This window comes from Physeter macrocephalus, chromosome 6, assembly GCF_002837175.3.
Source record: "Physeter macrocephalus isolate SW-GA chromosome 6, ASM283717v5, whole genome shotgun sequence".
Classification (NCBI taxonomy): Eukaryota; Metazoa; Chordata; class Mammalia; order Artiodactyla; family Physeteridae; genus Physeter; species Physeter macrocephalus.
The window spans coordinates 76,533,407-76,556,950 of NC_041219.1; the positions used below are offsets into that span (position 1 = coordinate 76,533,407).

At 37.9% G+C, this 23,544-nt stretch overlaps 2 protein-coding genes across 2 annotated transcripts in view; both read right to left on the reverse strand.

The window, feature by feature from the left end:
• Nucleotides 1-288: 288 nt before the first annotated feature.
• Nucleotides 289-8,222, reverse strand: LOC129392162 (chymotrypsinogen A-like). The gene is made up of 5 exons (XM_055085157.1): nucleotides 8,032-8,222; nucleotides 6,472-6,632; nucleotides 2,816-2,914; nucleotides 1,131-1,264; nucleotides 289-453 (listed from the first exon to the last, which is right to left on the reverse strand). The coding sequence occupies exons 1-5, from the start codon at nucleotides 8,220-8,222 to the stop codon at nucleotides 289-291; spliced, it is 750 nt and encodes a 249-aa protein (XP_054941132.1).
• A 5,982-nt stretch (nucleotides 8,223-14,204) lies between these two features.
• The window catches only part of OVCH1 (ovochymase 1), a 73,119-nt gene continuing 63,779 nt past the window's right edge, over nucleotides 14,205-23,544 (reverse strand). The window contains 3 exon segments of the mRNA XM_024129007.1: nucleotides 14,205-14,342; nucleotides 17,745-17,812; nucleotides 19,365-19,406. Coding sequence (XP_023984775.1) covers nucleotides 14,205-14,342; nucleotides 17,745-17,812; nucleotides 19,365-19,406 — 248 coding nt within the window.

Below are 23,544 nucleotides of genomic sequence, written 5' to 3' on the forward strand. Positions count from 1 at the left end.
TATGATGGTATTCAAATTTGACATGTAGTAACATGGTACACTAGACATGAAATTAATGACATTTAAGATTGTAAGTTTCCAGGAGGCAAGAACCAACATTAGCTTTCTGTGACCGACGTTTAATATTGAATGTATGTACACACCAAATCCAAGCTCCTCAATGACAAGGGTTGGGGGAAGTGACATTGAGTTTTTTAGCAATGACAAGAGACATATTTTTCAGGTAGGTGGTCATGTATTTCCATTCCCACTTAGGAACACAATTCCACCATGCTGCTCTTCCAGTGATCATGCTTCTCCTCCAGTGACAGATGTGATCCAGTCTCTATAAGCAGAAATTCTGGTGAAGACTGTTGGTGCGGCAGGATGGCAATTACTGCTGCCCCAGCTCACAATACCGATGAGCTTGTACTGCCCATCCTGGGCACACTGCAGTGGTCCTCCAGAATCTCCCTGCAACCAGCAAAAAGAGAAGTTCATTCTCCTGGCTGCATGATTCATGGCTGACACTAACCCTCAACTGCAGGGGATGATCCGACAGTGTGTAAGTCACTCGCTCATCTCTGATTTCTGCTCCTAACAGCATAGGGAACTACAACCACTGAGGTTGTTGGCTGATGTTACAGATCTCTGAATCAGATCAAAATCTACATTTTCAAGGCGAGGCTGAAAGAAACATTTAGCATAAATTCATTTTATGCTGACAATAGACTGTGCCTTGCAGAAAGTTTCAAGCATCTAATGAATATAAATGACTAAATGATGGTTTTGAGTTACGTGAAAGCACCTTTATATTTTCAGTGCTACTGGAAGTAGGTAGTTTGAGCTACCTAATACAGCTATGAAGTTGAACCACAAGAAATCATCATTTTTTTGTGGATCAAAAACAGTTGAGAGTTATCTGTTTCACATAGTTCAACCTAGCAGTTGAACAAGTAATTCCTTTTGAGAATAGAATCCACAAAAATATCAAATTAGCAATCACAGTACATCAATTTAGCAATGTACTCACTCCTCTCACTTTTCATTTTAAAACTACCATACATTTATACCTTTTTATGGTCAGCAAACGCCCTTTCATGAGACACACTGAGAAGAAAACTGCCCTCATCAATGCAGGCCTTCATTACCATACAGGAGGATGATCCTGCAGCCCCTCCACATATATTGGTGTTTTTAATATCCAGTCCCCAGTAGCTTCGACAAGATGTACTACTAATCAGTGGTACCTTTGCCTGCTGCACGGTTTTAGGAAATTCATCTTCTAGTAGAAAAGGAATAAAAACACACAGGCGAATTATATTAAAGGATAAAACAAAAATAGCCTTATATATACACAGACTCCAAGGTTTAAATCCCACCCTTTCTCCCCTCTCAGCACTATAGTGATGCTGTTAGGTGACTTCTAAAAAACTAATATAATCACTCCACAGTGGCTTATACAACAGAAACAATGAAAAACATTTTATGTGGGTTCTTTTGTCTTTAGTATAGTCCTCAGAAGATATAAAAACATCACTTTATGAAAAAAAGACAAAGTTTACACCCAAATCAGTTGTTGATAAAGCAAACAATATACATTTGTTACATATTAAGTCTATACTTTAATTCATTGGTTTCACGACATTCTCATTCTTTTTTTTTTTTTTTGCGGTACGCGGGCCTCTCACTGTTGTGGCCTCTCCTGTTGCGGAGCACAGGCTCCAGACGCACAGGCTCAGCAGCCATGGCTCACAGGCCCAGCCACTCCGCGGCATGTGGGATCCTCCCGGACCGGGGCACGAACCCGTGTCCCCTGCATCGGCAGGCGGACTCTCAACCACTGCGCCACCAGCGAAGCCCAAACATTCTTATTCTTTTGATTTGACTTCTGCTGAGCAGACATTCTGGTTAAGTGCTGACACTGACTGGAAGCTGACAACTGAAATTGCATTCTAAATAACTCTTTAGTTTATTGGATATTTGTAAGTAGTTAATTCATTTGCAGAATAGGGTGTATGTGAGACCAGAGTCATGGGTTTGATCTTTATATGGACTAGAATATCTGCACATAATCTTTCTACCCATTTACCTTTTTTTTAAATTGAAGTATAGTTGAGTGATTCAGTTATTACATATGTATATTTTTTTCATATTCTTTTCCATTATGGTTTATTACAGGATATTGAATATCGTTCCCTGTGCTACACAACAGGACCTTGTTGTCTATCCATTCTACATATAATAGTTTGCATCTGCTAATCCCAAACTCCCACTCCAACCCTCCCCTGCCCCCCTCCCCCTTGGCAACCACAAGTCTGTTCTCTCTGTCTGTGAGTCAAATGTTTCTGTTTCATAAATAAGTTCATTTGTGTCATAAGTCCACATATAAGTAATATCATATCTACCCATTTACCTTTTATACCAGCCTATCATTTCAGAAAAATGCCTCACAACTTCAAGAATAGGCTCATATATCTTCAAGTATGGGTTTTCACAATAGCAACATCTACACTGTTGTGAAAACAATTATGTGTGTGTTTGTGCACTCACAGTGCAGTTGAGAGTAAATACATCTAAGTGAAACACAAATATTTATTAGGTAATAACATCACTAGATATTTACCAACACAGTTTTTAAAAGTATCAGTGAACTTGTATTAATGAATATGATGGCCTTAAAACCCAACCAGTCACCTTTAGGTCCATTACGAAAAAATTTTTCCACTATCATTCCTATTAAAAATACAGAAAAATTGAAAATGAGTAAACAGTATACTCAGACTTCACATTTGTTTGGATTCTAATCTTAGAAGAGGTAATAAAATATACTCACGATGAGGTTCAGTTATTCCCCACCCAGCAGTCATACATTTGGAAAGTACATTTATTTTATCATCTTTCCCTGGCAAACAGATTGGAGATACAAACTTTCCTAATTAAAAGGATGAGAAAGAAAAACACAAATATCAGTTAGTCCATAAGATTCATATTAACATTGTCTATACTGTTTGCTCTTCAATGATGGCTCTAGAAATACCTACTTTGACCTAACAGTACCCTTTCTAACCCTGTAATTTAATAAATAAGTCTTCCAGAAGATTCCACCTATTATTTACTCAGAGGGGATCATCCCAATATACTTGTTACCACTTTGCTCCAGGTGTTTCCATATCCTCCTAGGAAAACAGAAACACATGCCCTACGCTGAAATGTGGGGCTTCTCATCCATAACCATTTTTTAAAGTGCATCTGTCTTTTTGCCTATGTGCCTTCAGGACATCACCTTGTTGAATTTGAGATGAGAGTGGAGAAGAATATAATTGTCTTCTCTTCTTTTTAAGATTTTTATTTATTATTTATTTGTTTTTGGCTGTGTCGGGTCTTAGTTGCGGCACGCGGGCTCTTTGTTGTGGCGTGCGGGCTTCTCTCTAGTTGTGGCCTGTGGGTTTTCTCAGGTTCCAGGGCGCATGGGCTCTGTAGTTTGTGGCACGCAGACTCTCTAGTTGAGGCGCACAAGCTCAGTAGTTGTGGCACGCGGGCTTAGTTGCCCCATGGCATGTGGGATCTTAGTTCCCCGACCAGGGATTGAACCCACGTCCCCTGCATTGTAAGATGGATTCTTTACCACTGGACCACCAGGGAAGTCCCTATAATTGTCTCCTTTTTTCAACTATGTTATATGAAGAATGGGGAAAAACACGTAGCAATTTAACTGTTAAAGTATTTTTACAGCTAATAAGTATTTTTATATCTAATTCTATCTTCACAGGTTATTATAAAATATATTGATACATTATACATTTAAACATTTACATTTTTTCTTATCACCAAAATCTGTGTATATATAAATATTGTGGGTTTGTGTGTCTGTGTGTATATATGCCACACACACACACACACACACTCACACACACACACTGAATGCAGTGCTCTTGTGTTTGTTTTCCCTTTTTCCCAGGCTGTTTAACTTCATTTTCATCCAGATTTTTACATGCTTAAATGTGTCAGCATATCTGCTATCATAGGCCATTTATATTAATGATATGTTCTTTATTTTTACTGCTATCTCTTAATAAAATTACATAAAACTGTTTGTAACTTGTCTCTTCTTTTCCTACTCATCTCTCTACGTGTGTGCCAAATCTTATGTTATTCTGCCTTCACAGATAATCATTGCTCTATCGTATCTTCTCCCAAATTTCCTTGAGCTAAATAACTTTTTCCTACTAACAACATATTTTTTTAATCAGCCATTTTTCTTATTCTGATATTCTTCATTTACTAGATTATGATCATGCCATTTACATGGCATCATTACCACATCATTCTTTTTAATAGCATATAGTATGCAGATAATGAATGTACCTCGATTTATTAAATCCCATTGGCAAACATTTAGACTTTTAATTTTTTCCCTTATAAGCTGCATCAGGTTTCCGAGATCATGCATCTGTGCATTTGTTCCAGTATTCCTGGATGACTGAGTTGCTGGACCACAAGGCACACACTTTAAAAACTGACAGATATTGCCAGATTGCATCATGTGGCAGGATGGAGGAGGGGGATGTATTGACTTGTACTCCACATCCAGCTGTGTTTATAACTTAGAAATAGGTCAAGAGTCTTGAAAACAGTTATGCCCTAAATTCAGCATTTCTGCTTCCGAGAAATTTATCTTAAGGCAATCATAGACCTGGAAAAATGTACACATAAGGATAGTCAATCCAGCATTATTTAAATTAAAAAAAGGTCCGCCTGCCAATGCAGGGGAACCGGGTTCGCGCCCCAGTCTGGGAGGATCCCATATGCCGCGGAGCGGCTGGGCCCGTGAGCCATGGCCGCTGGGCCTGCGCGTCCGGAGCCTGTGCTCCGCAACGGGAATGCCGCGGAGCGGCTGGGCCCGTGAGCCATGGCCGCTGAGCCTGCGCGTCCGGAGCCTGTGCTCCGCAACGGGAGAGGCCACAACAGAGGGAGGCCCGCATACCACAAAAAAAAAAAAAAAAAAAGGAAACAACCTTTACACGAATGTTCGTGGGAGCTTTATTTGTAACATCTAAAAGCTAGAAACCACCCAGATAGTCTTCAACAAATGAATGGTTAAACGTTATGAGTGGTTAAACATTCATACTGTGAACACTACTCAGCTATTAAAAGGAATGCACTACTGATACATGCAACCACATAAATGAAGCTCCAGGATGTTATGCCGACTGAAAAAAAAAGTCAATCCCAAAAGGTTATATATTCTATAACTCCATTTCTGTAACACTCTTGAACTGACAAAATTATAGAAACAGAACAGATTTGTGGTTGACAGAAGTCTGGGTGGGGAGGGTGGAATGGGGAGGAAGGTAATGGGTGTGGCTATAAAGGGGCAACAGGAACGATCCTTATGGTGACAAAAATGTTCTGTATCTCAACTATATCAATGTCAAATCCTGCAAGATGTTACCATTCGTGAAAACCAGGTTAAAAAGTACTTTGGTTTCTCTGTATTATTCCCTATAACTGCATGTGAATCTACAATTATCTCAGCATTGAAAGTTTAACTAAAAATAAATTTAAGAAGCAGGATAAAGAGAAAATATACTGATGTCAGAGCTCCAATCCTGAGATTGTAATTAATTGTTCCAAAATGCATCTGGGCTGATAGTTTTGTTTTGTTTTTAAAGCAACTCAGAGGATGATAATGCATAGTCAAGGTTAAGAAGCACTGGTCTAAATGCTCTCACTGACTCAGTTTTAAAAGCATAAAAAGCAAATAGTAGACTGAACCATGATTGGGGGTTTGTAGGATGAATGCACCGAAAAGACATAAAAAGGGAGGTCTATAGGCAGAAACAAAGGAGAGAACTGGAGCAAAGGAAGAAAACTGTCCCAGAACCCTGTGATGCCATGGAAAGGCTTGGGTGTGAAAGTGGGGACTGTCCACAGATCTTAGTTACATTCCCCCCAATACACCTTCCCACTGAATGCTCACCTGTGCTAAGTAGGTAGGTGGGTTACTGCCATTCCCTTTCTACAAACGATAAAGCTGAGGTCACAGAAGTTACATAACATGCCCAAGATCACATGGCTACTTCGTGACAGAGCCAGGATTAACAATGCCTCACTTTCACTTAGCTTTGGCTTAAGTAAACATTTTTTAAAAACCAAGATTTTACTAAGTTATGAAGGCACAGAAAATTAAACATCTGGTGGTTCAAACTGATGTTCTAAGTATTTGGGATAACCTCATAGAACATAAAGAGTCTCAGGAGAATATACAGGACAAAGTTAAAAACATACTTCTCTGAAATCTTCTCTAGACCTCTGTCAATTAAATACACATAACAGTAAAATGTTTATGCAGATACTTCAGCTTTTAGAGAAAGTATCTTAGAATGTAAGAAAATTTTAAAATATTTAACTTCAAAAGTACATACAGCACTTCTAAGCAAGATGGAAGATAAATGGTTCAAAATATGGAAAAGAGTTATCCATACTGACCTAGTTCAACAGGGTTTTCCAGCTGCAGCAAGCATAGATCATCATTGGGAGGAAATTGTGTGAAGCTGGGGTGAGTGTATACAGCTTTCACTGGTATCAAATCTCTATTTCCTGTATTCCACAGGTAACTTCTTCCTATTACCAGGTTGTCTGTGACAGTACTTGTCATAAGAAAAGGGAGTGAAGAAATAGATACCACTTTTAATGAGGCCATCACTTTTCAGAATTACTAAAAATGTATTCTTTAACATTTTTTTTGCTTCTATACTCCAGTTATATTATTGCCAAAATCTAGTCCCCAAAACTTTCTTTAAAATTTTTAATCCACATTAATATTCTTATTATCCTGAATTCTTAGAAAATGGGAGTTTCTCATTAATTCAATCCTTGAGAAAAATTTTAAAGTATCTACTTCCTTGCCTTCATAACATCAAATAAAATGATTTAGTACAATATTTTTTTGACAATTAAGATTCATGATGCCTCAAGATAATGATTTTATGTATTATAATCATTATGCATTATATGATGTACTTATGTGATGGTCACTGAAACTATCCTGAAAGTTATAGTTAATCTACTCCCTAATACGATGTTTCTCAAAGAAATTTCTAGGGACCACATGCATTAAATCTGGCATGTGTATTAAAAATGCAGAATCCCAGACATAACTCAGCAAATCAAATTTCAGGATGAATATTCTAAGATTCTGTTTATAGCAAACTCCCCAGGTAAGTTTAAGCACGTGAAAGTCTGAAAACTGCCCTAATAAGGATGCCTTCTTGTGACTTAGCTATAACAAAAGTAAGACTTGGGGAATGCTAAAGAAATTGAGTTTTTGGTTCATTGAAGCTTCCTGCTCACCATGTTATTTGAGCAGATGCTTTCATTATAAAGCCAATTTTAGAGACCCTGAAAATGTCATATCTACTCATTCAGCTATGGGACATTGTATGACAATGTCAACTGCCTCACTACTTCTGGGAGATAATATTAAAAACGTCAAGCTAAGACTCCTTTGAGGAAGGAGTTTTCAGATATTTCCGTATGAGACCAAGATTCAGATAAAGTCAAAGAAAAAAAACTGTTCCTTTAAAGGACATTCTTTAAAATTCTTTGAAACTTTACACATTTATTTCAGGACTGGGTATGATCATCAGACAGTCCGTAGAGGAGAGCAAGGAGGCAAGGAAGCCACATTTGAGCAACCCCTCGGCTCTGGGCACCATGCTGAGAGACTGATGCAAAAATGTTGAGACATCATTACCTTCATTTTTATGGATGGGGGGGTGTTGTTAGTTCCTTATTAATTAAATTATACCTAGAAGCAGGAAGTTGCTTTTAAAATTAAAAGCTATTAGTAGTAAGTGTATTAGTGAAGCACAGAAAGTTTCATCAACCTAACACGCTCATTCATTTGCAAGATGGGGACTGTATCAGTGGGAGCTCATGCTTAATGTTTCTTGTGACATGGGGAGAGCAGGAAGGCACCCACTGTGGACCCTCAAATAGCCCCTCACTGCCCTGCTCTCCCCAACCCCGCACCACTTGGGCACACACCTGAAGTTGCAGTGTGCCGCCGTCAGGACCCACTGTCTCCCAATCAGAGCACCTCCACAGTAATGCTGTCCTTGGTACTGCAGACTGACCAGCCAGGGCCACGACATCGCAGGGGCGGCATGGCCACCAACCACCCTGGGCTTCCCAAGCTTGGCTGGCAACATGTTTGAATTCCTCTCAGATCCTTCCATGAGAAATGGGTCAACAACAGGAATTCCACATTTGTCTTGGGCCAGCTGTCTTCTGGTATTGTTTTCTACTGTTAGCCCTTAGAAAAGTAACAACAAAACATCAGATAGCAATATTTGTGAAAGTCGATTAAAATCTCAGAATGGAGGCATTGATTTCTTTTGTAGGTTCAAAACTAGGATTCCTTGCAAGAGATGAGACTCATCTTTTCTTCCATTGCTTTTAAATGAGTAAAAATCAATAGTTAACTAAAGCATTAATATATACATCTTTAGATGAATCAGAACACAAATCAATTTTTAACAAAGAAATAAAAGTATTGCACTTAATCATGAAATTACTGGAAATTGTTCTTTCTGTGGCATCATTTGTGTCATCCCAGTATAAGATATCTAGACACATCAAAATACTTTATGCTACATGTATTCAAAATAAAATGTTTATATGATGGAAAAGCATAGGGGAAATTTCTACCAATGTGTTTACTCCATTCTCAGATTTATAAAGAAGTTTACCAGGGACTAAGAGACTTAAATATAAAAATTAAGCCTCTCCATAGCCATATAATTTCCAAATGGTAAGATATGATCACTTGTGATTCTTTACTTGAGATTTTTTTTTACACTAGAAATCTATTTAAAACAAAAAGTTTCTAGCATAGTGGATTTGTGTTTATTCAATACTTATGTTAAAACTCATTTCTAGGGCTTCCCTGGTGGCGCAGTGGTTGAGAGTCCGCCTGCCAATGCAGGGGACACGGGTTCGTGCCCCGGTCCGGGAGGATCCCACATGCCACGGAGCGGCTGGACCCGTGAGCCATGGCCGCTGAGCCTGTGCGTCCGGAGCCTGTGCTCCGCAACTGGAGAGGCCACAGCAGTGAGAGGCCGGCGTACCAAAAAAAAAAAAAACAAAACAAAACTCATTTCTAATTTCTTTTCAGATATGTATAACACATGGATTCCCTCTTCCTTTTAAATACATATGCCTAAAAAATATTCAGACTCTTCAGAATTAACATTATCCTAGATTTTAGGGAGAAAAAACCCACAAAAGGTATTTACTCAAACATGTTTTTAGTGCATTAAGGTTTACTGCATTACTGCATGTTTTTTATTGCATTTGTAATCCACATTATATGTGGTAACTCAGACTTTTGGGCTGTTTGTACACAAGCATAACAGCAATATTTTTTAGTATTCAACTTACTTTAAAATACTTAAAAAAAAGAAATGAGCCTAAATATTTTTACTGTGAGAATAAAGGGTCAGTTTAGAGATATAGTGATGAAAGACAAAAGCAATGGACACAGAAGAAGGGTCAATTGGGCGAGCATCCCTTTAACAATTAAAAATCACACCTATAGGATGATGTGGTTCAGTAGTCTACAGCTCAAATCCAGGACTCTTAGGAGAGCCCATTCATTCCACTATCCTAGGAAAGATAGAACGACATCAAAAAGAACTTTGCGTTCACATGGATTAAATTCTTCCTGCAATTACACTCCAATCAAGAAAATCTCCTAATAATAGATTCATTAGGTTTTTTAGTCTTAAGCACAACTAATGGAATTCTAGCTTAAAATTAGATAGGATAAGTAGATAAAAATCAGCACATTTGTTTCTATTTTATGCAGAGAAGTTAGTATAGGTTCAGCTAAAATAATCCTTTTGAGGGCTCTTCATGGGGATGGGGAGGCGGTTACTTAATAAAAAAATATGTTAACAGAGACATGGAAACACACTGAACTCTACCCTTGTTTCAGCCTGAATGGCCCCAGTGGATCTTTTAAATAGCAACTGACTGACTTTTATGTTTATCATTATTTCTTAAATAAAAATAACATACACACATACAGACACATACCCCAATTAACCTTATTACCTCACATGATCTACCTGAACCACCAAATTCTCATGCCTTAAGGAATGGTTGGAAATGAAGTTATCCTATTTTTAGTATTAGAGCAAGGTGACTGACTACCAGTGACTCCTAAATCAGTGGGCCCCAGGTTCTACTTTAAGGCATATATGGTACCTGCTTTAATAAATGTTTTAAAACAATTTCTTACCATTAATAGGCAGTTGGATCCCAATGTTGCTTTTCTGTGATTGCTTCTGAGTCATATCTTCCAAAATAAGTTTAAAACCTCTTTCTCCCACAGATTCATCAGTCTTAAAATTCACAGTTAGGTAAGCACCACTGGATATCAAGACAAATTCTTTCTTGGAGCCACATAAATGAGCTGCAATGTGAGATATACTCGATAATTAAAATACTTTTCCTGTGTAGTTACATAGGTAAAAGAGGGAGAAGAGAGAGAGGGGACATTAAATTCCAAACAAATCTTGACAAAGGAATGATTATCAATAATGTAAGATCAAGATTTGTGGGATGAAATTCATGATTTGATTGAAACAATAAAAGGGTATAGACTTTAAAAGATAAAGGGAAAAGACTGGGCTAGCAATTGATATGGAAATGATATATAATTATATGGCAATCTTTGATCTTAAGGATAGGGAAAGAGGCATTTCGATGAAGATAAATGGACAGAGAAATAGAAGTCATGGACCAAAAGTTTGCCTACTCCCAAAGTTCATATGTCGAAATCCTAATCTCCAATGTGATGGTAGTAGGTGAGGCCTTTGGGAGGTGATTTGGTCATGAGGGTGGAGCCTTATAAACCCTTATAAAAGAGACCCCAGAGAGCTCTCTAGCCTCCCCCCCACTTTTTTTTTTTTTGCCATGTGAGGATATAGCAAGAAGACGGCTATGAACCAGGAAGCAAGCCCTCACCAGACACCAAATCTTGGACTTCTAGTCTTCAGAACTGTGAGAAATGTTTGTTATTTAAGCTACCCAAACTATGGCATTTTTGTTATAGTAGCCAAAACTGACTAAGACACACAGGCTGCCCAAATACAGATTAATGATGATCCTTTCCTAGTTCAGAAACACAAAAGTTGTCACAAAGATGGTCCTGATAATGACAGGCCATTTGCTGTAATTTATCTGTACAGGCTGGAACTTAAATTCTCTCAAAATAAAACAATGATACACTACTGATTTGTCTTAAAGATAATGTTATCTCAGAAGTCTGAGAAAGATGGGGAATAGGGCAATAGTTAATCTCTACATCATTCTTACGCTCAGAGAATCTGTTTGGTGAATTGGATGTGATGGGGAACTTTGGGCATGCACCACGTCAAGTAAAGGCATTCTGCGTAGAGTCAGCTAACACTCTGGAAGCTTTAAAATAATGGAAATGGGAAAATGTTACTCTGTTTTTCAAAAAGGAGATTGGGGGTTGGCAGAGGGGGATGGGTAGGAGACAGAGAAAAACAAGGAGGCTAGAGGATTTCCAAAGTCTTGTATCAGTGAAGTAGCGTAGCTTAGTCCTTACAGGCTCAGATTCTATAGCCAAACTGCTGGTTTGGGCTAGTTCTGCCATTTATGAGCTATGTAGCCCTAGGCAAGTTATTTAACCTATCTCTCTGCCTCAATTTTCTCATCTGTATAATGGAGATTAAAAAAATACTCACATGGAATTATATGAAGTTGTATTTATGAAGCATTATAAGTGTTTGTTAAATAAAAATAAAGCTCAGCAAAATTTTACAGCAAATTGTTAGACAGATGGGTTTTGAACACTTAAAGAAGGAATCAGTGGTCACAAACAACCAGCATGTGATCCTTTACATGCCATATTAAATTAACCTAATTTAATTTTTGGAAAGAGTTAATTAGATGGTGGCTAGGGGGAATGAGATAAACTTAATGAATCTTGATTTCACTGAAGCACTTAATAGAGTAACTTATGATGTCCCTGTGAACAGATATAAAATGTAAGTGGATAATTATATGACTAGGAAGTTTCACAGCTGATTAAATAACCATACAATGTTAACCTGAAGGGAAGGTCTTAATGGTATGAAAATGGTTCTATCCTTGGTTTTGCCAAGTACAGTATTTCTATTAATGGCTTAGATAGAAATACAGATAACACATTTACAAAATGTGTAGGTTTAAAATGGGTGGCTGAATGAGAAGTAAGGAACTAGGTTAAATATAGAATCTTAGTGATAATTTAGTTCAGTCTTTCATATAACATGGAGTTCCTTCTTTTTTTTAATTTTTTAAAAATATTTATTTTTGGCTGCGTTGGGTCTTCATTGCCGTGTGCGGGCTTTCTCTAGTTGCAGCGAGTGGGCTTCTCATTGCGATGGCTTCTCTTATTGTAGAGCACAGGCTCTAGGCATGTGGGCTTCAGTAGTTGTGGCGTACAGGCTTCAGTAGTTGTGGATCGCGGGCTCTAGAGCACAGGCTCAGTAGTTGTGGCACACGAGCTTAGTTGCTCTGCGGCATGTGGGATCTGTCCAGGACCAGGGATTGAACCCGTGTCCCCTGCATTGGCAGGCGGATTCTTAACCACTGTGCCACCAGGGAAGCCCGTAACACGGAGTTCCTTCTAAAATACCCTTGGACATATGAAACCTGGATTTGAAGATATTACATGGAACTTATGAACATTTTCTCTTTTTGAACAGTTCTAATTGCTTGACAGTTCTTGCTAATGTTGAATCAAAAGGCATCAGTGTGGGCTTCCCTGGTGGCGCAGTGGTTGAGAGTCCGCCTGCCGATGCAGGGGACACGGGTTCGTGCCCCGGTCCGGGAAGATCCCACATGCCGTGGAGCGGCTGGGCCCGTGAGCCATGGCCGCTGAGCCTGCGCGTCCGGAGCCTGTGCTCCGCAGCGGGAGAGGCCACAACAGTGAGAGGCCCGGGAACCGCAAAAAAAAAAAAAAAAAGGCATCAGTGTAATGATGACCACACGGTTAGTGGACTGGCCAAGGATATAAGTGTTTGAATCAGAGTGCTTGGGCTTTAATCCAACTTTCTCTACTTACTAGTTATGTCACTGGAGGCAAGTTACTCAATATATTTGTGTTTCCTTATATTTAAAATGAGGATAATGTAACCTACCTCCATATGACTATTAAGAAGATTAAGAGTTATAAGTTCTTAAGACTATGCCTGAATAATGGTAAACATTCAATAACTATTAGATATTACTAGGCAGAACAAGTTTCACACCTAGCCTGAGAGTCTCTGTGAGAGTTCCATAAATCTTTGAAGGGGAGAAATTATGATCCTTCTCTCTTCTCCAAGATAAACATGCCCAGGTGTCCACACCCTTCAGCATCCTGGTCATTATGTTCTGTGGATGTGTTCCAGTTTGTTAATGTTCCTTAAAATTGTTGCTTGACCAAGGATGATATTTAATAGCCAGTATGGCAGGAGCAACAGCCAGACAGACTGGACATTGACTATGAAGATTTGTAAGACTGAGCTAGTGAATGCCAGCTCAGTGCCAACCCCAAATTTGACCACACAAGGGAACTTATTTCTTTAATCTTATCATTCTTTACCAACACTGCTCTGAAATTCTGTAATCATTTGAGACTTCTGAAATTTTGATTTCAAGCATCCTACTTTCTAAATCACCACTTCCTATCTATCCTAATCCGTTAGTATTTCCCTGCTGTAATTGTTTGCTCTCTCCATGACCTTCTCGCCATTAATCCCATAAACTTTCTATATCCATCACCCTCTAAGAAAGTGAGAGATTTTGCTGTCCGGAGAAGCAGAGAAATGGGGCAACAGCTAAATTTCTTGTTCTGTTTTGTTTTGAATTATGGGTAATACTAGAATGTGTTTGAAACTGATGAGAATGATAGAGGAAATTGATGAAGTCAGAGAATGAATAACTTAAGGAAATTTATAAGAAGCTGACAACTCTCAAATTTATATCTCAAGCCCAAACTTTAAGAGTTCTACTTCTAGCTCCCTGTTGCTAACTCAACCTAGATGTATCATGGCATTAAAAATTTAACATGGTTAGATCTCTCCCCACAAATCTATTTCTCCCTCTAGTATTTCCCATCTCTGTAAATGCCACCACCTCCAAAAACCTCATACCATAACTTAGGAGCCATCCTTGATCTGCAGATTTAATTCCACATTCAATCCATCAAGAAATCCTATCAGTTCTATCTCCAGATCTGTCCACGTCACTTGTACTCCTTTGTTGCCATCCTCTTTCAAGGCAACATTATCTATTACCTAAAACAGTACTAATAGAACATTCTGCAATGATGTAAAGTTTAATATGAGTGCTGTCCAGTATGGTAATCACTCACTACATGTAGCAATTGAGCAGTTGAAGTATGGCTAATACCACATTTCATTTCATTTTAACTAATTTGAATTTAAATGACAACATGGATTAGACAGTGTAGGTCTAGATTACCATGATAGCCTCATAGCTGCAGACATAATTCACCCTGTCACCCTAAAATCCACTCCCAACATGGCAGTCATAGCAGCCCTCAACTTACTCCCCTGTCAAAAACCTTTAATGATCTCCCATTGGATTGGCATAAAATCCAAACTCCTTACCATAACCTGAGCTGCACAACTAGGCAAAGCCTCCATCTTCTACAACCTCACCTCATTCCAGTCTGTCCTCACTCAATCTCCAGTCACTCTGACCTCTGACAGTTGCCCAAGCTACCAAGCTCTTCCCACCTGCAAGGCCATTTTCTCACTTATTTTTTCATCAAATATTTACTGTTAGGAGTGCTCTAGACACTGGAGATACAGCAGTGAACAAGAGACTAAGTCCTGCTCTCAGGAAATTTTCATTCTGGTGGAGGGAAACAGATTCTAAACAAATATATATTGATATATACACTGCCAGGTCATGATAAATGCCAAGAAGGAAAAGTGGAGGACGGTTATTTAGATTGTGTGATAGAAGAGGCCTTAGATTAGGTAACATTTGAACAGACATCTGAATGAACTGAGGAAATGAACCTTGGAGTCACCTTGGGGCCAAGCAGGAATATGCTCGGTTAGTCTGAGGAAGAATAAAGAAGCCAGTGTGCCTGGTTTGGGGTGAAGGAGAGGGAGAATGGTAGGAGGTAAGGTCAGATAGGTACTAGACACCTTTGCACCTGCTATTCTGGCCTTGCGGGGCTGTTTCCTTTTCATTCTTTGGATCTTCTGTGACCACGTTAACTAAAGCAACTGTTTACCCACTATTATTCCATACTTCTGCTGCAACTTATTTCCTTCAGATTACGTTGACAATCAATAATTATTTTATTATTATTTATTGTTAAATACTGTTACTAGTTTTCTTCTTCTTTATCATCTGTCTTCCCAAAAGAAGGTGGCAGTGATCATTTCTGAATTGTTTACCATTGTTTCTTCAAGGTGCCTATCACATTAGAAAATGCTCAGTCATGAATGAATTTAACCTGTACATTTAATATGGTGTTTACCAGTTACTGATGTCTTACCTTCATGGGGTAAATGGAAGAAGGAAGACCAGATGAACCTTAATTTTGTTAAGTCCTTTTCATTAAAATACTATAAAAGCATTGCAATGAAGACAACTTGGAGGCTGTGTACCACTCCATTTACATTCACAGAAATAATTAAAAACTAGCTAAAAACTGATAAATTCTATTTAGGTGAGCAAAAAGATTTAGTAAGAAAAGCTAACGAAAACAATATAGACAATGTGGTTCCACATAGGGGCTAATAGCCCTTCTAACTAGCTGGGAGAGTAGCAATGGGGTTCAGTGTTCAACAGTTTAACAATGCTTATAGAAATTGCATATTTCACTGAACTAAAACTATGTAAGTACATAAAAGTATATGAAATAAAACTGTATAAACTAGCAAACTAATGGTAGTGTCCTCACTTTTAAATAGAATTGTATAAGCTAACAGAAATATTAGTTGTCTCATTTGTAATCTTTTGACACCCATGAATTTTTGATTAATCAGAACTTTTAAAGAGGAATAATGTTGTCAGGTTGAGGAATACTAAAGAGTGAGAAAGAGAAATGCAGCCCTGACATCCAAGAACTGGTCCAACACTCACAGCTGGACTGTGTTCTCCTGTTGGACATAAACAATCTCACAGGACATCAACATCAGACAAGACTCTGAATCTATGATAAAATGAGACGAAAACAAGGTCATCTGTAACCAACAAAAATATCAAACATTGACCTCTCATGGCTGAAATGAGAGCTTGCTACTTCTTTACCAATTACAGTTTTATCCTTACTCTAGTCAGGGCTCCCTATGATTGATATACCCAATCATAAAATTGCCCCACTTCCTGCAAGCAATCTAGAGCAAAGTCCACTTCTCTAGACCTTCTCCAAAATTACCTGACCAAAGCCTAAGTACTGTAATAGGTTCTCTCTACCACCCTTTTAACAACCCATGGTTTTCCAGGATATGTGTTTTCCCTCTCCACAATGAGTAATAAATCTAACTTGTTCACCTTCCAGGTATGTTCCAAGGGTCTCTGGTTGAAAGGCATTCACAAGAGTTAGGGTTGTAGGGTTGGATGCTATAGACACCTCATATTAATCTTATGGAGAAATGATAGCTTGATATTTTGTATCTCCTCCACCTCCATACTCTCAATTGCTTTAGAATCCTTGGCAGGAACCAAACTCGTTGATAAGAAAAAATTTAGATAACTTTGGAATTTCAAAGCACATTGCTGAACTTACTGGTGTTATAAATCCTAGCATATCACAGGAGTGGTTAAGGTCCCTGGAAAAAGATAGCATCAAAACTCTCCTCTTGGGGCTTCCCTGGTGGTGCAGTGGTTAAGAGTCCGCCTGCCAATGCAGGGGACACGGGTTTGAGCCCTGGTCTGGTAAGATCCCACGTGGAGCAACTAAGCCCGTGCACCGCAACTACTGAGCCTGCACCCTAGAGCCCATGAGCCACAACTACTGAGCCTGCATGCCACAACTACTGAAGCTCATGCGCCTAGAGCCCGTGCTCCGCAACAGGAGAAGCCACCGCAATGAGAAGCCCGTACACCACAACAAAGAGTAGCCCCGCTCGCTGCAACTAGAGAAAAGCCCCCGCACAGCAACGAAGACCCAACACAGCCAAAAACAAAATAAATAAATAAATTTATAAAAATTAAAAAAAAAATCTTAAAAAGAATTTTAATATACGTATATATAACATATACATGTAAAACTGTCCATTTTTTTCAGCATTGGGAAGATACATTAGCACAGCATGTAGCTGCTATTACTATCACTTTAAAAGAGACCACCTACATAACCTAAATATGTACTACCTTGGAGAAAGTCATAGGCCTTTATAGAGTTTTAAACCTAACTAATAAAAAAAAAAAAAAAAAAAAAAAAAAAAAAAAAAAAAAATTAAAAAAAAAAATAAACCTCTCCTCTTGCCCTTTGTGATAGGTGGATTGTTATGGTGTCCTGATTGGCAGAATTGATTGGAGATTGGAGAAGGTGATACAATATTGAATTACAAAATCTTTGGAAAAGTTCCCTCTATGAGTCAATGTTAGAACAGGATATTGCCTGACATCCAAACATGGTAGACCCCATGTGGTCAATAAATCTCCAAAGATTATTCAAGTTAATTGACCTTCACCTTTTAATAATTTACCCTGAGTCTAAAGAGAACCACCTTTACTGTGAGGATGAAATCTGAGTAAACAAATTTCAAAAAGTTACCTAAAAATGAAGTTTACGAAATAAAACCTCTTAAAACATATGACCTCCTGAGAAAAACAAAATTCGTGTGCTCCCTAATGGTAAAATAAGATAGGAATCACTGGATGAAATCAAAAAGAACTGGAGTTAAAGGTCAAGATCCAGTGAGTACAGTCTCATGCTCATCCCACTGTGTTCAATAATACTCAGGATTCTGATGAAGGATCTGATGGAGAATCACTGACAACAAATGATATCATTCCAAAGGCAAATGTAGGTCATGGTTTCCATATATATGATTATATAAATGCTTATATGAATGCCACTCAATGTAGGACATGTAAGAAAGTTCAGTTTACCAAGTAATCTTGATTGCTGATCTGGTCCGTCATAAATACTGAAGTAATCCCATTCACAGTTCCAAGAGTCTTCTGTTATAAAGCCTTTAATCACTGCTTTCATTTTATTTCCTGACATAGAATAAAAAGTCCAAGTGCAGTTCAGCATGTTAGGATAAATGTTAGGATAATTGGGAGATGTGATCTCAATAGAACTAACTGGAATCAAATCCAATACTGGACATCCTTGAGGCAAAAAGAAAAAAAAAACATTTAATACAATAATGAAGGATCTGGTTTTAATGTCTACAACTAGGTCATTAAGACCTAAACTGTAGTGTACTTTTATCAAGTTCTATCACTATTTTTTTGCTTCCATAGCTCCTTATGTATGGTGACACAGGGTTTAAATGACTTGTTTTGAAAAACTGACACCTCCCAAAAGAAGACAGGTTAAAGTTCTTTGACTTTAACTCACAAACTGTGAACCACTAAGTCAACCATATCTACATTTCAATGTAGTTTTGTTGCTCATTTTTAGCACACAATCTTCTAAATCCCTGAGTAAATTAAACACTCCTAAAATTCAGCCTACTCTTCAAATAACAATCATTTATTTGGTAGGGAAATTTGGATTACTCTCAGATAGTTGAAACCAGGATATGAAGGTTCACAAGGGCCAAGGGGCTACTACACCAAAAAGAGAATTGAGGAATTCAGTGACATTTTGGGTTTACTCCAAATGCTCTAGGTATTACCCAATCTAAAGTTAATGTCATCCAAAAACATTTACTTCATCAATAATCTTATCATTTTTGTTTCACTATGCAATGGCCCAGCCAAAAAAGAAAAAGAGAGAGAGATACATGCACAATCCAAAAGACATAAAATATATGGAAAGAACGTTAATGAATAATAGAATTAAAATAGTTAGGGAAACTCCCATAAACAAAACGTGTTTCTTACCCATTAATTAGATAGGGCGCTACCTTGTTACTCTCTACTCCCTGATCTGACCCAGGTCTCCACCACCCCCAAAGTTTGACACTCAGAAAACTAGTACAAGTTCATATTTCACTATAAAGCAAATAGAATAAGGACACAACACTTGAAAGTTTTTGATAGCAGCCAGAGTATACTTCTTCCTAAACAGTGTTTAGCAGCAAAGATATTCCTCACTCTTATTTCCATAATATCAAGTAAACAAAGCCAAGACAATGAAGCCAATTCCTTACCTCCTTTAACCTCTTTACCATTAATTTTTCCTTTCACAGAATCTAGAATAAGAGAATATTCAAGGTCAATATGTCCTATTTAATACTTTATATTTCTTTATTCTTTTGTTTAAGTGATACATTTACATTGTAGAAAATTTCAAAAAAAAACAGATTTCAAAGGAGAAAGTAAAAGTCTCCTGTAGTCCCATCCTATAATCAATACTCATATTTTAATGTAACTCCTGCTTTTTCCTAAGCTATAGTATATACATTTTTAAATTGTATTTCATTTTACACCATTGTAACCTCCCCTACCCCCCAATTGTGAATATTTTTCCATACTACTAAATATTGCACATACATTTTAATGGTTTTATATTTTTTACTCCATAGATATAATAATTTCTACTGATACATATTTTTTTTTCTAATTTTTTTCTTTTTTTTAAATTTGTAATCTCAAGAATATGAATGATGAGTCAGATCTTTAACAAACCTCACACATGGGGTAAATCTGTTACATTTCTGCTGTTGTTAGAAAAATGTCTGCACTAAAGCTTTTCTATGTTTATCTGAAAACAGAAATTGAACATGTGTACGAAGTCTGCTGAGTTGAATTCTATTCATCTTTTAGCTCTAAGCCAAAGGGATTTCTAAAGCAAAACAGATGTATTTCTTATGCATTTATTAGATAGGGAGCTACCTCCTTACTCTCTACTCACTAATCTACCCCAGCTAGAATGTCATTTCCTTTATTCAAACAATTCTTGAGCATCATCTATTTGCTAGGCATGTTGTACATTTTGGAGATAACAGCCGTGGGGCATGCTTGGTGTGTCTGGGGAACAGCAGGAAGGATGGTGTAGAGCGAGCACTGGGGAAAATGGCAGGAGAAGTAGTCAAGGAGGCAGCCAAGAGCCAGATCATACAGAATCTTATAGGTCACTGTAAGGACTTTTACTAAGAGTGAGCAGGGAAAATATTGAAAGATTATAAGCAGAGGAGTAACATGATCTGAATTATTCTTTGTAAAATGATTATTCTGGCTGTTATGAGTAAAACAGACTAAACAAAGGCTTGTATCAGAATGTTATAGTGACGTTGAGAGGTAGTTGGATTCCAGATCAGTTTTGCTGAAGGCCCACAGATTAACTAAATCCAATGAGAGATGTGAGAAGAAAAGTCAAGGATGACCAAGATAATGGCTTGAGCAATCAATTAGTGAACCGTAGTTGCCATCTACTGAGGTGGGGAAGATTGGTGGAGGAAGAATTTGGAGACAGGGGTAGGAAATCAAGACTTGAATTCTGGTCATGTTAAGTTTGAGATGCTTATTAGATATCCAAATGAAGAGGGAGGCAATTGGATATATAGCACTGGAGTCCAAAAAAGAAGTTGGGACTGGAGATATACTTTGGGAGTTATCCCTGTAAAGATGGTATTTAAAACTAGGGATTGGGTGAGATCATTTAAGAGTGACTACAGGTAGAGAAGAAAAGAAAGTCAAGAACTGGGTCCTGGGACACCTCAACTTTTAATAGTAGAGAAAAGGAGGCAACCAGCCAAGAGACTCCAAGGAGACCAATGAAGTAAGAGGATAGCCAAGAAACAGTGGTTTCCTGGAGGCCATGACAAATGAAACTCCAGAAAGAAGAAGAGCTTATCCGTGCCAAATGCAGCTATTAGGACTGAGAAGTGACTGTTGGATCTGAACTGCGGAGGTCACTGGTAGCTTTGGCAAGAACACCGTCTTGGCAATGGTAAGAAAGCAAGCCTTATGGGAATGGATTCAAGAAAAAATGAAAGGGTAAAAGGGTAGGCAGTGAGTAGAAATACATTTCAAGGTGTTTTGCTGTAAGAGAACAAAGAAATTAAAGTTTTCCTAGAATTCCACGCCCATCCTTTACTGAACTAAATAAGATCCCTCCTTCAAAACTTAATATAGTTGTTTTTTCACTCTATATTTTTCTATGAGATTATTTGATTAGTTGACTGAAAGAAAAATGCACAACCTAAGAGCTATAAGTTTGTTTTACTCAGGGTCTTGCTGAGGACTAACCCACGAGACAACCGCTCAGTAGCTCTGAGGAAGCTGTTCCGAAGAGGTAGGGGGAGAAGCCAGCTTAAATGTGATTTTGGCTAGGGAATATGGGCAGTCAAGCACATGTCTTGATAAAACATTACTGCTAGTCACAAAGAACAGAGATCTGAAGTTAATGATTTTAGTGCTTTTCTGTGTATGGGAAAATGCAAAATCTGGGTTCATTAAAATTCTTCCTGGGCTTCCCTGGTGGCGCAGTGGTTGAGAATCTGCCTGCCGATACAGGGGACACGGGTTCGTGCCCCGGTCCGGGAAGATCCCACGTGCCGCGGAGTGGCTGTGCCCGTGAGCCATGGCCGCTGAGCCTGCGCGTCCGGAGCCTGTGCTCCGCAATGGGAGAGGCCACAACAGTGAGAGGCCCGCGTACCGCAAAAAAAAAAAAAAAGAAAAAAAAAAGAAAAAAATTCTTCCTGAGATATACATCTAACTATGCAAGGGGCCTGCTTTACCAAAGCACAGAGCATCCTGTTATCACCTTAGTTTCTTCCCTCTGAAGCACAGAGTACACTGTCCATCAGCTACTGCAGTGGGTTAATCATGGCAGAACTGGGTGATAAGCAACAATCTCTGTCCTTCTCTGTTTACAGACTACTGACTATCTCCCCCACTAGACTGTAAACTCTTCTAGGGCAGGGACTGTCTTGTTCATTGGTGAATCCTCAGTGCTTTAAACATGGCCTGGCATAAGTTGAAAATAATTTGTTGATAGTCTGAATAATTAAAGGCTTAAATGTGAGATTTTATTCTATTTTACGTTAGCCCCTTACAGTATACTTTCACTTATATAATTTGAACTTGATGCAAATCTTCTTTGTGTTCTCCATCCAACATTTCTCACATTATCAGACTAAAAAAATATGTTTTTTGTAGAAATATTTCTACAATTGTATTCCAATTAATATTTTAATGAGTATGAATTGATTAATCTTTAGGACTAGAGCAATTCTAATAACTATTCAGAATTAAGCATAATTGCAAATGCTTTTTCCATGATACCCAATTTCCATAATTCGCAAAAGTTCCAATTTTCATAATGCTGTCTACGCCTTCACCAAAACTATAGGAATGTTGGGCAAAGCATATTTTTCAATAATCTGGTTACAACTAATATATATGAACTATCCACCAAACAAGTTTTAAAAAAAGAATCAATTACTCTTGATATTAGTACATTAAGGAAATGAATTTCAAAATAGAAAAATTACTTGAAACTTTTAGGCTAGGGATAAACATTTCCTAATGTATTTTTACAATATTCCAAGTATACAGAAAACTAGACAAAATCATTAGTTGCTGTAAGAAAAAATGAAAAATCTGATCAATCTTATGCCTTAAGGAGGTTTAGCTTGAGACCTCCACAGATTATAGAAATCACAATCTTAAATATTGTTTTTTTCTTCTCCCCTATAGCTGACAAATGAAATAAAGAATTCAAATCTCTTTATTTGATAACACATATTTTCTAATAAAGCACAATAAAACAAACATACACAAAAACGAATATGAAAAAAGTAACAGACTTACCAGACATATGAAAAGAATATCTCAGAGAAAATTTTTCCATGGCCAAACTGACACTGTATGTGAAAATCAACATCATAAGAGGACCATGAGATTTTAATGAAGGTGAATCTCCTTCACATAGATTTCCTAGACAAAAAAAAAAAAAAATTCTTACTATTCATCAAGGCAAAGGTTATTGAGCAAAGTGAAAGGAAAAAATCCTATTTTTAATACAAATTTATACTGTATCCCCTACCAACAATATAAAAATGGGAAAATTAAGCAAAATAAAACCCAATTAGAATAGAGAGAGATGTTCCAGATTCTTGAGTGTAAGCAGTTCTAAGAAAGTGGCTCCAAACCAACTAGGACACTGTATCCAGTTCTTATACTGTCTGAAATACTTAGGTAGATCTTTTTAAAGCCATATAATATAAAAGAAGGTAACATGGTTGATACTGAGCAGGGCCCTGTGGGGCTCCTGGGCACAAAGGCTTTCTGTGTCTCCCGTTTCTCAAATTACAGGAAATAGCCTTCATTCAGCCTCCATGACCTTCCCTGAGTTTCAAAGGGCAGATTCAAGCAGTTGCTAAT

Coding starts and splice junctions, on each gene's coding strand:
- LOC129392162 (XM_055085157.1), bottom strand. CDS start 8,222: ATGGAAGGATCTGAGAGGAATTCAAACATGTTGCCAGCCAAGCTTGGG. Junction 6,633..8,031: donor GCGGCACACTGCAACTTCAG/GTGTGTGCCCAA, acceptor TCTTATGACAAG/TACTGTCACAGACAACCTGG. Junction 454..1,130: donor CAGGATCATCCTCCTGTATG/GTAATGAAGGCC, acceptor TGCTGGTTGCAG/GGAGATTCTGGAGGACCACT.